This window comes from Alexandromys fortis, unplaced genomic scaffold (assembly GCF_014885135.2).
Source record: "Alexandromys fortis isolate MF-2015 unplaced genomic scaffold, M_Fortis_MF-2015_v1.1 scaffold_27, whole genome shotgun sequence".
Lineage (NCBI taxonomy): Eukaryota > Metazoa > Chordata > Mammalia > Rodentia > Cricetidae > Alexandromys > Alexandromys fortis.
Window position 1 is genome coordinate 5,829,488 of NW_026067952.1, and position 17,690 is coordinate 5,847,177.

A 17,690-nucleotide genomic window follows, 5' to 3' on the forward strand; every position below is an offset into this window, starting at 1 on the left:
ATATATCCTGCGCATTCCTTTTTCCTGCATGGGAGAGGCGCTTGTTGATGATGCTCATGCCTAACACCCCTTCAGACTGTTGCATCTGGAGAGAAGCTGCAGGTGGGATGTCAAGGCCCCCCATGCCGAAGGCCTCTGACCCCACATGGTTCTCACCCTCTACCTCTGTTCAGCCAGGCTGAGATCAAGGGGGCATGTTGAGAGGCATTTGGTATATGAAGTCCTCAAGTCCAATTTCTCTCTCTTGCCCAGCTCCGTCGATGCCTGAATACGATGCAGATACACCACTTAATGAAACAGAAACGACCATCACAGTGATGCTCAAACCTGCCCAGTCTCGGGGAGCCCCTGTCAGGTGAGGAGCTATCCTTTGTGGCTTTCTTCTGCTATGCCTCACGCATCTCCAGGTGAATCACATGACTGGCAGTGTGCCTGGATGAGATAAGCCAGAAGCCAGATTTTCCACAAGGAAGATTGGTCAGCAACTCTAAGCCCAATTCAGAGGCAGAAGCTGAGCCAGTGTCTTCTTTCCCCACAGTGAGCATCCATTCAGAGTGAACACCCTGGTAGGGACCTGAAGTGGTAAGGGTAATTGTGGGTGGAAAACCTAGATACAGGAATCTTTGCAAGACACCCATCTCACTGCCATAGCACACAGACAGATATGTTCTCCAGATAATCTGATCACATAGTTCAAATATGAGACCAGAGGCTGGTTCAGTCCAGAGATATGAGGTGTTAAAAGTCCCACGGGGCTATGCCTTCAGGATCGTACTAATTATTATTTTTTTTTAATGAGAATTTGTTGGGACCCAAGAACATCTCATTAACTTGTTGACTTGTGAAAGTACCTAACTATCAGGATGGGCTGGCATTTATTTTCAACAATATCCCCTTTGCACAAGGCAACAAAATTGACCGCTGGTTTTGCTCAGAACTCCGTGTCTCAGGACCTCAGTCCATTGAAATGAGTAGAATGTTAGGCAGAACTTCCAGATTGGCTCAGTTCGATCCACCAAGCACGTACCAGATTTCTTCTACACAATGGATGGGATGTGGGGACTGGAGACAATGATTCATTGAGCACATGTCTTTGTTAGTTTAAGTGCTTGGCCTTTGGTATCAACTGGTGTTATGTTCAAAGGAAACCAGCCTGTAGTTAAAGAAACAGATACATGGCATAGGTACAATGTTGTGCAGTCTTATGGGAATCTTCACAGCAGCTTAGAAGCACTCGGAGAAAACTCTCAAAGAAGGTGACACTTGGTTGTATAAGGTTTGACTTCTTATAAGTGTCCAGTATGAACCAGGATGACTTATTTAAAAAAAAAAAAAAGGAAGCAATCATGCTTAGTTAAGTTTGCTTTAACCTAAGGAGCAGGGGCAGAGGAAGAAATGGAAAGGGAATCGGTGGGTCTGAGAGGCAGGGACTGACTTTTAGCAGCATCCCCTTGTTTTCTCTGGGGGCTGGGAGGCCAGTCTAGAAGGAGGCTCTGGAGATACATAGTCCCGGTCTTCGTTTTCAACCCTCATTCAACTCTATCCAGAAATTATAGTGGTGGGACCAACAGAACGAACCAACAAAAATGCAGAAGTTCTCACCTGATCTGAAGCTGGGTGATGGCCCTTTTTACTGGGCTCAGGGGATACAGCCCTGCAGCAGGTTGGGATGATGCTCATGGGCCTCTTACTATAGGATGTCAGAACTGTCCTTCTTCTGATAATCCAAAGAAGATGCTGGCATTTCAAGCCAAGGTACTCATTCCCTGCTTTCCCTCCAGCCGCTCTGATACAGCATCCTCATTTAATTTTCCATATATACTGTGAGATGGTGTCCTCCTTTTCAGAGGCGGAAGCTGAGATGCAGAAACGAAGTAAAGGTCCTCTAAAGCTCCCCCCACCCCCACACAGCCCAGTTTGAAGATATGGAAACACAAACAGAAGCTAATGAGACGACTTAGACCCTGAAACCAGTGGGCCAGGCAAGATAAGATGGAAGCCCGGTTCTGACCCTCGTTTCACATTCATTTTAGTGAACCACGCCATCTTGCTAGGAGGATGGTATGCATGACATAGTGTGCTGACATTTCCATCTTAAAAAAATTAAAGGAAATGTCACTGCTCAAAGGGGAAATGGTTGGTGTCTAGAAATCTCTGGCTGCCTTCCTTCCCAAGGCCCCGGTTCACTGAGAGTGGGTGTACCCTCTGTCTCTGGAATTATTTTCAAACCAGAGCTTGGGCATTTGCCAAGGGGAGGAGCCTAAGCAACGACAAAGAGGGGGCCTTTCAGGACAACTGCCACGAGAGCAGAAGCACTGCTATATATTTTAGTTGCAGTAACTCTATTCTTACCCGGGCACGAGCCCGGTCATGAGGGTGTGCATCTTGGAGGCAGCTGGACACAGCAAATCTTTATTGAACATTTGCTATGGACCAGGCAGTGAGCTCAGCAATCTGGGTGTAGCATGAAGCAAGAAAAGCTCTCTCTGCCTTCTTGAGTGAGGCTCATCACCTCGCAAGTGTGTCAAAGAACAGATCGGGAGGTGAGACAACAAGCAAAGAAGTAGACAAATGAAGTCACCAAACAAGTAGATGGTTGGGGTGAGCCGACTTTCTAGACCGAGAGGAACTGTGGGAAGGATGGAGAGGTGAGCTCGTGTGGGCAGGCTGGCACCGAGCTGCCCTGTCCACCGGGAATCGGGAGCAGGTCGGAAAAGTGACCTGGATCTTCGGAGACCCAAGGGCTTGCTTCAGGCATCTGGTCAGAGATGCCTTGAATTATATTTTAAAGTAGAGAAGGTGTCCTACTACCTGAGAGCATGGGATGGTAAATGTAGCAGGCAGCAGCAGCTTGTAACATGTTCCACATAGATAGAAAAAGGTAAGTGTTCCCAACACAGAAATGATGTTTCAGGAGCCCAGTTATCCTAAATCACTCATGATATATGGTATTTTCAGATATCAAATTATTACTTGTGTTCAGTAAATACAGATAATATATGTCAGTTTAAAATTAACCATGTTTAAGGAAATATTTGGTCTGGCAAGATGGCTCAGCAGGTAAAAGTGCTTGCCACCAAACCCAATGCTATGAATTCAATTCCTGGGACCCACGTGGTGGAAGAAAAGACCTGATGCATGCAAGTTGTCCTCCAATCCTTAAACTTACACGTCGTTCCCCCCCCCCCGCAAATATAAATCAACAAATATAAATGTTTAAAACATTACTATTGATAATATTTTTACTTCTGTTGCATGGTCTGGCTCTAAGTATTCTTGTGGATGAATTAGTTGAGAAATAGTATCTATGTTTCAGAGAGAAATTGATATCTGCGATGTTAAATGAGAGGTTCCAGGTCCTGGCAGGGAAAACCAATTGTTTGGTTCATCTTACCACGGCTGTGACACAACACCAACCAAAACAATTCAAAGGAGGAGGAGTTTCCTTGGGGTCACAGTTCCAGGGTATGGTCTGGCATGGCAGGAAGGTCATGGCTGCAAGAGACTGACCGGGGTTACATTGTATCCTCAGGCAGGAAGCAGTGAGTGATTCTCTTACCCGTTTCACTTTCTTCTCTTCACTCAACCCAAGACCACACCCTGTGGAACTGGCCGCCCACATTGAGGATGTCTTTACACCTCAATTAATTAATGCCTTATAGAAACCCCCTCCAGAGGCAGAGAATTGTCGTCTGCTCATTCTAGATCCTGTCGGGTTGACAACTTGTGTTAACTATCTACTAGTTGAACATAGGACAGGCTCTGAGGTCATTGCTGCCCCACTTGTTCCGTCTTCCACTTCTACTGTGTCCAGGGAATCTGGAAGGACTTTTGAGAGGATGCTGTATAGTCAAACATTTTGCCAGCTGGGGGATGACATTTTTGGGAGGGAGGATCCTCTAACTCTGGATTGTATGGGCCCAGCCTGAGCCTTCTGTGTATTTAACTACTTGATTCTCAGATTCATACCTAAGCCTTGGCCCCTAGGTCTCTGAGCAGTCTTTTCTTCCTCCAACCCACAGTGCTTAACCGCTGACAGAGCCAAATTCCAGCCTCCCACTCTTTGGAAGCCTCCCAAGTTTGACTCCTAGTAGGGCTGAGAATTCAGAGTGAGGAGGAGAACACTGAGGAGCCGACTGCATGAGGTTCCTGTACCCTCACCCTCGCCAAACCACCTCGGCAACTTGGCCTATTTTTCAAATACTCCACAATGGAGATTTATTGCTTTTGTATTGCTCTCCTCGGGCCTTCAAAGATTTATTGGTTTTTAAGTGACAGAATCCCAGAATTGCTTAAAAGATCAATCAAATAGTGACTGGAATCTAATATTCAGCTCTGACTTGAACACGCTGAGCCTTCTTCCCCCACGCCCCACCTGTCATGCTGATGTATCTGTGGTAACCTTCATAAGAAAGTAACTTGGCCATGAATTAATCACCCATAATGCAGTTCCTGCAGTGAGAATCGGGGCTCTGTAACAAAATCTGTGGGAGACACTCCCTGGCTACCGCAGACTTCTTGCAAGTATCCTTTCCCATCTCACCTCTCTTGTCCATTTTGTCACCTGCATTGTCCCTTGATTTGCAGATCAGCCCCAGATGGAGACACTGCTTCTCTAGTCCAGTTGTCCTGGTCAGCAAGCATGCCCTTGCTGATATGTTTGTCAAGAGCATCTCTCTCAGGTCCATCCCCCACCACACTGCTGGCATGGTCCCTGGGAAGCACAAATTGGATCAAGTTAGCTTCCCTGCTTAAAATTCTTAAATGGGTCACTAGTTTTCTATTGCATTAAGTTGAAGCTTCTTAGCATGAAATTCAAGGCCTGTCAGCATCTGCCCTTAACCTTATTCCTAGTTTCATTTAAATTCACTCTGTCCCTTTCCCAGGTTTTACTCAACAGTGATCCATGTCATTCCTTAGTGGTTCTTCCTTGCACATTTAACTATGTTATGCATGAATTTATAAGCTTTCTTTGTTTTGAATTTTTGTTTGTAATTTTATTGTTCTGGATTCCTTTGTTTTGGCCCCAATAGACTTGAAGGCTTAGCACTATTGGGTCTTCTTCACATGGGATAATGCCAAGCCCATAGTTGGTGCAGACAAACAAAACACAAAGGGAAAAGAAAACCCAGCAAGTTTTGTTAAACTATGTGTTTATTAAATTCAGCAAATATGTCACGCCAACCTTGTCAATTCCAGGTGTTAAGGCTGTGTGCATTTTCTTCAGCTACCTTCTATCCCACAACAGATTGTTATAAGATAGATCTTTCTCTAACAATAAAAATTCCCTTCTTTGTGAACTGTCTGGTAGGATCTCCGCTGACCACACGTGACTGTCAAGCACTTGACACATTCCAGCTGTAACAGAGGAACTGACTTATTTTATGATCAGTGTGATATTTCAACACAGGGGTAGTACACACTGAAAAAAGCCAACCTTCCTTTATCTACCCTTTGCATGGACTTCCAAACTCTAGCTACCATTGTTCTGCATTCACACAAACTTTGCTTGGTTTCTAGAAAAGAGAGAGGCAGCATTTGTTCTATGGCTTTTTGTGTTTGACTTATTTTGTTTGGCACAAATTTCTCTGGATTTATTCATTTTGCTGCAGATGGTGGGATTTCATCTTTATTTATGGCTGACCAGTTCTCTGTTGGGTAGATATACTGCATTTTCTTTACCCACTCGTCGGCTAGTGGGCATCCAGGCTAATTCCATGCCATTCCCACTGGCAATGGATCCTGTCATGGGGTAGCTGGATCATAGCCTGAAGCTGACTTTTTTCCCCCTAGGAGTTTCTTTTACTTCACATCCTTGCTATCATTATTTTTTCATTTGATTTTGATAACAGCCTTTTTAAATAGAGTGAAATGATACCTCCCTGTCGTTTTGATTTGTGTTTCCCTGGTGGATAATGATACCAGGCTTTCTAAGCATGTTATCAACCATTCGTCTGTCTTCTTTTGAGGACCTAGTGATACCTCTGATTTGGGATATTACAGGTGTATGAGGGCAAACAAGTGTGAAAAAGATTCAAGTGATGATGAGGGTGTGTGTGTGTGTGTGTGTGTGTGTGTGTGGCTGGGGGTTTCCATGATAACTAAGTTAAGTGCATAGGCATCCAGCATGAGCCTCATGGATGTGGAAGCTGGAGGACTTCCTGGAGGTAGTGCTGCCTAATTGAGATCTATAGAATAAAGGATTTTTAAAGAAAAATTTAAGTTCATTTTACATACCAATCACAGTTCCCCCTCCCACCCCTCCTCCCACTCAACCCCATTTCCCTCCACAGCCCACCCCCCATCCACTCTGTAGAAGGGGTAAGGGCTTCCATGGGAAATCAATAAAGCCTGGCACATTAAGTTGAGGTAAGACCAAGCCCCTCCCCCCCTACATCAAGGCTGAGTAAGGCATCCCACCATAGGGAATGGGCTCCAAATATCTAGCTCATGCACCAGGGAAAGATCCTGGTCCCACTGCCAGGGGCCCCTCAAACAAACCAAGCTACACAACTGTCTCCCACATGCAGAGGGCCTGGTTTGGTCCCATGCAGACTCACCAGCTGTAGGTCTAGGGTTCCTGAGTTCCTACAAGCTTGGTTCAGCCGTCTCTGTAGATTTCCCCATCATGATCTTGACCACCCCCTTGCTCATATAATTCCTCCTCCCTCTCTTCGGACTGGACTCCTGGAGCTCTGCCTGGTGCTTGGCTGTAGATCTCTGCATCTGCTTCCGTACTGGACAAAATCTCTATGATGACAGTTAGGATGCTCACTAATCTGATTGCAAGGGAAGAGCTATTCAGGCACCCTCTCCACTTTTGCTAGGAGTCTTAGCTGGGTCATCCTGTGGATTCTTGGGAATTTCCCTAGCATCAGGTTTCTCCCTAACTCCCTAATGGCTCCCTCTGTCAAGGTATTTCTTTCATTGTTCTCCCTCTCTATCCCTCCCCCTGCTTGGCCATCTGGATTCCTCATGTTTTCACCCCCTATTCCCTCCCCTCTACCTCTCCCCGCCCCCATTTTACCCAGAAGATCTCATATATTTCCCCTTATCAGGGCAATTCATGCATCCTTTTTATGGTCTTCCTTGTTACCCAGCTTCTCTAAGACTATGGTTTGTAGTCTGGTTTTCCTTTGCTTTACATGTAATATCCACTTAAGAGTACTTAGTGGAGCAGGGAGTTTGTGAGTGAGAGGAATCAACAAGAGTCAAGGCAGAGAAGACACACAGGGTGTCTAGGAGCCATAAGTAGTTCAGTGAGCAGGAACAGAGACAAGGTAAGAAGATGGTGGCAGAAAAGGGGGTGGAGCAGGAAGGTCTTTGCTTTGGGTTTAGACTTTGTCATGGCCTGTGGGAAGGATATTCAGCAGATGCCCACATTTGGTCCTCTGTGTCATTGGTGTCTGTTCATGCCACTATGCAGGTGTGTCATTCGTTACCTTTCCAGCATCCAGGCCAGCTGCCACATCCCAGACTGTCTTGCCTCCATCATAAATGCAGAACGCCCCATCTATTCCAGTGATGCAGTCTGCCTTTGCCACTCTTTGGTAGGGACTTGTGTGTGAGTGTGCCAGTGACCATGGCTTCTTGAGTCCAGGAGCTAGATCCTGCAACCCAGCTAAAACCTTAGAGCAATCTGTTCTTCCCACCATGTCTGCCTCCCCAGTTTAACACAGTAGGACAGAATCAGATTCAGCTTTATTCAGCAGCTTCACTGTACCAGGTACCTGATTCTGTCAGCCTCAAGTTGCTTGTTGATAAGTGGAAGCATATGCATATATCACAGTCAGCTTTGAAAGTCAACTAACACGGGTTTAGGACAACTGTCGGTTTCTAGGGATTTTCTGGTCATACTGTTGAAGGAACTGATGCCCCCACCCCAGTGCTAGGTAGTCACAAGCAAGCTTATCTCCAAGCTCATGTCTGTATGCTATGTGTGTCAAGACACTCCGGTGAGGTTGGTAACAATGTAGATGGTCTGGGAACTCACTATACTCGAGAACTGGATGGGAATTAATAGGCAGTGTACAACTATCCTGGGTGTTTCTCAGGGGCCATCTACAAGGTTAGTTAGGACTTGTGGCGTGTTATTATGGCTTCTGGAGGCATGGTATTGCTCCAGCCTGTAGGATCAGATGTCCAAGACTGAACAGCAGAAGTCAATGTATCTTGCCAATGCCTTCCAAAGGTCACGGCAAGTTATGTTTATTCCCTGATGAGAATCCCCGGGTCTCGACAGGAGCATCCAGTTAGGACTGCGCATTCTGAAATGCGCAGTGATTAGTTACAGTACAAATTAGAGACCCAGCCAAGAAACTTTACTGGGAAGAAAAGCAAACTATTGCCAAATTTCCTCCAGGATTCCTTTAATAATGGCAAAGCCCCGAGTGGGAGCACACGGAACAACCACAGAAGGGCTTTGCTGGTCCGTGGAACTGCAGCGAGAGAAATTGGAATCATTATCATCTGATTCTCAGACACCAGCATATGATTGTGTCCAATTAGGAAGAAGAAATGAAAATTTGGAGGATTTATTAGCATGGGGGAGCCTGAGGAGTTTGCGAGTCCCGGTTCACATGGAGACAGATGAGGAACAGCAATTGCAGTCATTCTCTGAGCCTTGTTTGTTTTGCTCAGTCCCCGCAGTTCTCTGGGTCACCTTTGCTGGGGCCCAGCTATGAGGAGTTCTGTGTGCCCCACTTTTCAGGGAGCATGTGGTGGAGATGAGAGGGATTTCCTATAACCTGCGAGATGATTTAGCTGGGTAAGTTACTAACCCGGCTGGTATCCATGCCCAAAACATGCTGGGAGTGCATCACATGGGATAAGAGAATATGAGGAGCCAGATACAAGAAGCAATGAAAATAATTCCGGAATAATAGGATGCGTGCTGTTACAGTTTTCTTCCCAAAGCCTACAAATGGCACTAAAGGAACATGCTGCTTTCATTAAAGAGATATGGAACTTCCTGGACACTCCCAAGGAGACAAAGGTCAGTCCTGTCTTCAAGTACAGAGCTACAGGCAGACAGATAAAGTCAGTCTTGCTGCAAAAGCAAATAAACAAAAAGACAAAGTGTATGAGGCTGTGGATGTGCTGATTCGCTTCACTATGGTAACCTTTTTTGCGTCTCTCATCTATCTTATTATCTCTGTATCTGCCATCTATCTCAGGCTCCACGTATAGCTTCGATATGCATAATAAAGTCTATCTGCTTAAGAAAAGAAAGATGGTGCAGGGAAACACCGGGGAAAAACAGCGACGCTTCCATAGTTTAGTCAGGCGTGCATTCACTTCAGCTCACCCTAGGTGCCTTGCAGCACTCCCTTTAGAAACCATCCCACCCACCTCCAACCTCACTTGCAGCCCAGCAATGCAGCTTACCAAGAACTAGCCCTGCTGCTGGGATTTGGGATTCTATCACTCAGGCTCAAACCAAGGAGGAAAAGCAGGTGTTTGGAGAAGAGTGTTTTAAATGGAGCAGTCGACGGAACATGAAGAGTGAGAATGTTCTATTTTGGACTGTCTGCCATCTGGGGAGACGGAGAGTGGGGCTGTTATTGCCACGCGGGAAAGGAGAGTGTGGTTGCCATGTTCACCCCCTACCAGAGCGGCTATTTAAACTCTACAAGTCTGTGGTGCTGGAGAGGCGTCTGACAGAGGTTTGCATTTGGAGAGTCCAGCATCTATGTGGCATCCGAAGACCCAGAGGGGAGAGTGACCTCATTCAAGGAGAGCGCAGAGATGAGTGGCAAGACAGAGTTCTGTGACATGCTACCAAAGGACTGCTCAGAGGGTGGAGAAGGACAGGCTTGTGAAGGAGAAGAAGAAAGAAACCCAGATTGATATGACTATATTTTAACTTCTTTGTAAAACAAGAAAGTTGAGTAGAGATTATGGGGTAGCAGCAGAGAAAATGGGCAACATTTTTACTTTAACCTCTGATAGAAAATAAGAAAGAGGGCGAGAAAGATGACTCAGTGGTGAGTATACACTGTTCATGCAAAGAACTGGAGTTTGAGTGCCAGCACCCATATCAGGCCGGTCGTAACTGATCGTTACTCCAAATCCAGAGGGAGCCGACACCCCTGCCATTCATGAACACTGCACTCATAGGCTGCTACCCCCACACAGACATATGATACACATGCATATAATTTTTTAAAAAATTAAAAGGAAATAAAAAATGACATATAAGTTTACCTGGGACAATAGGAAAAGGAAGATCATGCAGTTAACCAAAGTGCTCAACCTGAACCATCTGAGATAAGCTTGCTTTAAAAATAGTACGACAGTAGGAGCCCAGGAGCTAAGAGCTCTCGCTGCCCTTGGGGAGAGTCAATGTTCCGTGCACAGCACCCACACTGGGTCGCTGCCCTTGTGGAGAGTCAGTGTTCAGTTTACAGCATCCACACTGGGTAGCTCACAACTGCTTGTAGCTCCAGATCCTGGAGATCCAGCACCCTCTTCTGGACTCCCCATGAAACTGTACAAAAACACACAGGCACATACACACAATGAAATATAAGAAAAATATGTTGTAAAAAGTATAAAGGTAGATGTGTGTGCATGCAGAAGAGATGCTGAGGGCTGGCAGGCCACACTGTTATCAAAGAACCTGTGTAAAGGGAAGAGATGGGATGAAAAGGGCAGCTAGAAAACATTTTGAGTGAGGGAACCAAGACACAGAAAGACAATTATCACATGTACTCACCCATAAGTGGTTTTTAAACATAAAGCAAAGAAAACCAGCCTACAAATCACAATCCCAGAGAACCTAGACAACAATGAGGACACTAAGAGAGACATACATAGATCTAATCTACATGGGAAGTAGAAAAAGACAAGATCTCCTGAGTAAATTGGGAGCATGGGGACCTTGGGAGAGGGTTGAAGGGGAGGGGAGAGGCAGGGAGGAGAGCAGAGAAAAATGTACAGCTCAATAAAAATTTTTAAAGGGGCAGGGAATGACTGTCCTTGAATAAGATGCTAAGAAGGCAGGATATAATAATAAAAAAACCTGTAGTATAACATGGTTATAAGATACCGGATGACTAGAACCAACTACACAAATATGATTGATGTATGGTCCCGTACTCAAGGTGAAGATCTCCAAAGTCGGAACAATAGACTAGACAAAGTGTGGAAGGGTTGCCTAAGTAGATACAGTCCTATGATGCTTACCGTCCCCAACAGGAGAGCTCCTGAAACCTCTGCAAGAGCAGCAATGACTGCAAGATGCCTTCACCACAATCTCCTCTTTCTCCCACTATTATTTCCTGCTGGCTTCTGCTTCTTGCACTGTTCTGGACCCCAGGACAGTGTGTACCACTTCTGTGTCTCAGCTTTTGAGCATCTGATAACCAGTGGCTCACAGGCTCTCTGTCTGCAACTGCCAGAAGGTCAGACTTTGAAGTCCACCTCCATCTCATACATTTCCATATCATGATCTATTGGTGTTTTCCTGAGCTAGCACATGGATTTGTGCAACCATAGTATCCAAGGAGCCTTGTTCTTTTGCAAAAGCAATGTCTGCTTCTTCTGCCTGGAGCTGCTGCTCAGAGAGCTGCCTCCTCACAATAGCAGTTAGAGAAATGATTCTGAAAACCCTGGATTTTTGGCAGTAAAAGAAGAGCATAAAGGGCCGGACAGTGGTGGCACACCTCTTTAATCCCAGCACTCAGGAGGCAGAGGCAGATCTCTGAGCTCGAGGCCAGCCTGTTCTGCAAAGCTACTTCCAGCAAAGGCTCCAAAGCTACTTAGAGAAACCCTGTCTCAAACAAACAAACAAACAAACAAACAAACAAACAAAAACAACAAAAACAAAACCAGAATAGCATAAAGATATAAAGATTACAGTCTATGTTGCTAGGAAAAAGAATTTATGCTTACCCCAACCCTTACCGTGCAACCCACCCTTTTCTGGCCTGGCTACAGCTGCTTAGGTTTTCCTGTTTGGCTAGTGTGTTTCCACTTAGGTACTGATTCTGGAAGGAATTTTTAAAAGCTTACAAACATATAAAGAAAGTGTCGATTTTAAGAACAGAAAGTAAGAGCCCAAATAAGAGAAGAAAGATTCGAGATCATGACTTTAGATATGAATTATCTAATACCATAGCCACTTCCTGTATGTGGCTATTTAAATTAAATATATGAGATCCCCGAACACCACCAGCTCATAAATTCTTTTATGTTTCTGAAGGAATGGGAATCCGCGAAGGAAGATGTCCAGGGCTCTTCTTGGGGATTGGGATCTCTGTTTTTCTGCTCAGCAATACTGAACATGTGGTCTCCTGAACACAGGAAGGCAAAGGTACTTCTGGTACAGCCTTTGTACTCCTGTGGAGAGAAAGACTGTGAAGTTGTAATTGGATTTATTATCTCGGTGTTATCGGTCCCCTTTAAAGACCCAGAAATGCCATCTGGCAACAGTAATAACTTGGAGGATGAGCTATGCACATGGCCATCATAGCTTTAAGGAATTTGTGAGATGTATGGTATGTTGGTATTGGTGTTTGTTTTCTTAGTCAAGGCCAGAAACATGACTTCTTTAAGCAAATTTGACAATACTTTAGTAAAGGAAAAAAATTAAAAATATTTAATTGAGCATCTATCAGTGATGTCCACAAAGCATAAGCTCACTGGTACAGCTTCATCTCAGTATTCAGCATCCCTCATGGGACATCAGTGAGCTGGCCATTAAGATGCTTTCCTGCAAAAGTTATTAGCTTATCATAGGCTTATATGGATCTTCCTTGGTTCCTATGGTAATAAAGATATTTTTTATTTAAAAAACAAATTAAATATATGAAATAAAATATTAGTTGCCTTAGCCACATTTAAAGTATCCAATGTGCATGGGTAGCTTTTGGATACATGTTGAACACTAATTCCATCATAGTAGAAAATCGTATCTTCTGCTGTGCTGGACCCCACAAGGGTTGATGAAAAGAGGTTCTGGTTCAAGGAGATCATTGATGCAGGTATTTGAGAGTAGAGAAAGTCTAGAGATCCTTCCACGAGAGATGAACAGGATGCTGAGTACTTAGATACAGGTATAGAACAAGAAGTACCTGGAGAAGAATAAGCCCTAGCGTCGGGTGACTTGCTACTGAGACCTTGGCCTGCTGAACTAGAGCTCCAGAATTCCACCGTGTCGTCTTCCCCAGGGATAACAACTACCTAGGGATACTGTTACGTGGTTACTTCCCATATGACTCAGACTTCTGTAAAACATACAGTTACCTGGAGAGCTAGTCCACCTGCGGATGCCTGGCCATGTCCAGGGATAAGAAGATGGGACCCAGGAATCTGCCATTAGAATACACTCCCAGGTGACACTGGCCATGCTATTCCACACTAAAGAACTGGGGATTTGGCCAGTAGGAGGCCCAGGTGGAGCAAGGAGCCTATGGCACCTGTACAGATCATCAGAAAGTTCTCTCTGGTGCTGATATTTGCTCCTGGGCCTGTAGTAGGAAGCAGTTGTTTTATATTCTACAGGGATACCGCTCTTGCTAATTGTGCAGATTTTAGAGTCCCGTGTCTCTTCGGCGGTGTGTTTCAGCATTCAGATAACAGTGTTAAGCTCATAAGTGCTGATCCAGAATCTCTGCCCGTGTATTCCTTTATTCCTGTCCACACGGGGGCTAAAAACACACCCCTATTTTATGATGATGACAATGACTGGTGTCTGAAATAATTCATGTTGTGCTGGTGCATGCTGATGGTGGATCTGAATATATTGCTGCTATGCAGATGTTGGGGCGTAGGTAGAAGATGGACGTGGGGTAAAACTGAACATCAGACTCTGAACAAATCTGTATTCTTTTGTAGATGTCTGGAGCAGCCTGGGAGAAACAAATCCATTTCCAACTTTCACTCTATAAAAAGTTCTATATTTTCTTAGACCAGACAAAATATATTGAGTGCCAAAATGCTGCGGCAGTATGGGTGCGTCACTCAGCTGGGTTGGAGTCTGTACGCATTGTCCCCCGGGCCAGTTTTGATTATGTTCTTTTTCCTTTTATTGCAGTCAGCAAATCTGAATTTGCTATTGTGGGGAGAACAGGAAGATGAGGGGAGAAAAGAAGGTTTTTAACCTTCAGAAAGTTCAGAGGTTCCGTCTGAATAAGCACAAAACTTTCAGCGTGCCTCAGAATTCCTTGAATTGGCAGAACCGCTCAGCATCCCAAGAGAACTACCTTGCATGCAGGGATCTGGGCCCTGCTTTCTGGCCAAAAGGCAGAGCTGAGATTATGAGCGGGAGAGTCAGAGAAAGTGGGAAGAGAAATGGATATGGGGGAGGGGGCTCAGTACCGATCAATCTAGGATAAGTGTTAGAATATGGTTCGGTTTCTTCATTTCGAAGTCATTTGCTTCCCACAGCTCACAGGTAACATCTCCTGTGCCAGGACACCCTGTTCTTGCTTAATTGAATTTAGTACCCAAGGATAATTGCTAAAACAGTTCCCAGTAGTGCAATGTTTGTAAAGTCATGGAAGGACGGAAGGAGTGGAAAGAGAGAAACAACTGGGATACATATGTATCCACATGGGCCAGATGTTCAAAAACAATGCCTGGTCTGTGACAAGCCCACATGCCCAAAATCAAGGGACTTCTCTTTGGCCTCTACAGCTTACAAGTGGCTCCATTAAAACTGGCGCTGTCTCCCCAGCAGGGACCTGTGGAGCTGAGTGTGAAAGGAAACAATCACTTCCACTCAGGTTTGGAGCAATGTGTTTCCCAGGCTTAATTATAGAACAGGTATATAAATTACAGAAACATGTTAATGCTCCCATGATTAAAATTATAGAGTGCCTAATTGAAAAAGCATAAACTGAATTGAAGAATTCCTAATTATAGTTTGCTTTGAGGTGTTAATTTCCTCCATAACGAATGCATAATTTCTTGGAACCTAAAAGGGTGGCCTCTGCATTGGCACGTAGGCTCCAGGAGGATGGGAAAGAGCTCTCATTGCTCATAGCACAAGAAGTTAACTTGGGAGGTTTGGCTAGACTCTAGACCCCAGGAGAACCTTGTTAAGGAGCTTGGAAAGGATATTAAACTGGTAGAGACCTGATGCCAAAGCTCTACCTGGCAGGACCAGGGTAGATGAGGAGCCTTAGGGTAAGAAACGTTTCTGTCTCCTAATCTTCATCTTGTTCCTGTTGGTTTTGGTGAAAGTTTGTGTCTTCATGTCTTAGTCTGGGATTCTCAGTATTACCTGGGAATTCATTAAAAATCAAAATCTTGGTGGGGGGAGGGGCTCAGCTGGTAAAGTGCTTGTTGTACAATCAGGAGATCCTGAGTTCAGATCCCTAACACGAATATTAAAAGACAGATGTAACGACACACTCCTGTAGCCTCAGTGATGTAGAGGCAGAGAAAGAAGGGTCCATGGAGTGTGCTGACCAGTCAATCTAGAGGAATCCCTGAAAGAATATGACTCAAAAGAAGAGAGAGAAATGAAGAGAAGGAGGGAGAAAGAGGAGAGAGAGAGGGTTAGAACATAAAAGTGATAGCAGAAGACATCTAGTGTGTTGACCTCTGGCTTCTGTAGGAATGTGCACAGACATATGCACATATACCATGAACAGGTACATACATATGTACACACACACACATTGCAAGTGTTCAAGTCTCACCAAAACCTACTGACCTACTAAATCAGAAATCCTGAAGGTGAATCCGGAATTTAGTAAGACTTCCAGAACATTCTATAAAGTACCCGGGAATTTGAGATCCAGATTCAGGAGCAAGTCATAGACACTCAGCTATAATTGGCTGAGTTCTCTTGGGCACCTGCTCTGGATAGGAATGTGTTGATAATGTCCCAGACATCCTTCTATTTTACCTTTATAACCATGCTGCGAAGTAGTAAAAGGTGTCCCTCATCTGATGGCTTTAGGTGTTGAGGGGATCATAGGACCACACAGGTTCCAATGTGACGTGGAGTGAGCATTTCCATGTACTGTCACCACATAGTTTACTAACCTAAGTGTCTTTACTGATGGTTTGGAAAATGTGCCACAGAGAGAATGAAAAAGACTTGGCAAACACTAAATCTGACTATACACAGGGAAGGCTCCTAAATCCTCTTATCTTTGTTATCAGTGGCATCAGCCGTGGCGACGCAGTCTCTCTGAATAGTGCTGTGAAGTACAAGCGACCTAGCTCAAAAAGAAGCTTTAAGTTTGGGGGCTAAAAAAATCTCTGTACACACTGACCCCAGCAGCACAGAATCATCTCTTTAGGGACTCTGAAGTGCAGAGAACTTAGTGTAAAAAACACTAGGAAGTCTTATCTGGGGTCATCCTTGTGAATCCTGGGCATTTCCCTGGCACCAGATTTCTCCCTAACCCCATAATGGCTCCCTCTATCAAGATACCTCTTTCCTTGCTTTCCTTCTTTGTCTCACCGCCAACTCAACCATCCTGTTCCCTCATGTTCTTTCCCCCCCTCCCCTTTACCTCTCCCATGCTCCCCTTTACCTCTCCATGCTCCCAATTTACTCAGGAGATCTTATATATTTCTCCTTACCAGGGGCAACCATGCATGTTTCTCTTAGGGTCCTCCTTGTTACCTACCTTCTCAGGGGTTGTGGATTATAGCCTGCTTATCCTTTTCCTTATGTCTGATATCCACTTATGAGTGAGTACATACCATGTTTGTCTTTCTGGGTCTGGGTTACCTCACTCAGAATGTTTTTTTCTAGTTCTATACTTTTGCCTGCAAATTTCAAAATGTCATTGTTTTTTATGGCTGAGTAATACTCCATTGTATAATTGTACCTCATTTTCTTTATCCATTCTTCTGTTGAGGGCATCTAGGTTGTTTCCAGGAGTTGGCTATTATGAATAATGCTGCTATGAACATAGCTGAGCAAATGTTCTTGTGGTATGAATGTGCCACCTTTGGTTATATGCCCAAGAGTGGTATTGCTGGATCTTGAGGTAGACTGACTCCCAATTTTCCGAGCAACCATACTTATTTCCAAAGTAGCTGTACAAGTTTGCACTTCCACCAGCATTTATGGAGGAGTATTCCCTTTACTCCACATCATCTCCAGCATAAGCTGTTATCACTGTTTTTGATCTTAATTATTCTATCAGGTGTAAGATGGTATCTCAGAGTTGTTCTGAGCTGCATTTCCCTGATGATTAGGATGCTGAACAATTCTTTAAGTGTATTTCAGCTATTTGAGATTCCTCTGTTGAAAATTCTCTGTTTAGATCTATATCCCATTTTTTATTGGATTATTTGGTATTTTGATGTCTGGTTTGTTGAGTTCTTCATAAATTTTGGAGATCAGCTGTCTGTCAGATGTGGGGTTGGTTAAGATTTTCTTTTCCCATTCTGTAGGCTGCCACTTTGTTTTACTGACTGTGTCCTTTGACTTACTGAAGCGTCTGAGATTCAGGAGGTCCCATTTATTAATTGTTCTCAGTGGCTGTGTTATTGGTATTATATTTAGGAAGTAGTCTCCTGTGCCAATGCATTCAAGGCTACTTCCTACTTTCTCTTCTATGAGGTTTACTGTAACTGGATTTATGTTGAGGTCTTTGATCCACTTGGACTTGAGTTTTGTGCATGACAATAGATATGGATTTATTGACATTCTTCTACTTGTCAATATCAACTTCCAGTTATGCCAACACCAACCACTTGTTGAAGATGCTTTCTTT

General features: G+C 44.4%; 1 protein-coding gene across 1 annotated transcript in view; it reads left to right on the forward strand.

The window, feature by feature from the left end:
• The window catches only part of Ptprt (protein tyrosine phosphatase receptor type T), a 1,017,256-nt gene that overhangs the window by 782,471 nt on the left and 217,095 nt on the right, over positions 1–17,690 (forward strand). The window contains exon 12 of the mRNA XM_050150909.1: positions 253–355. Within this exon, the coding sequence (XP_050006866.1) occupies positions 253–355 (103 nt within the window). The remainder of the gene's footprint in view (positions 1–252; positions 356–17,690) is intronic.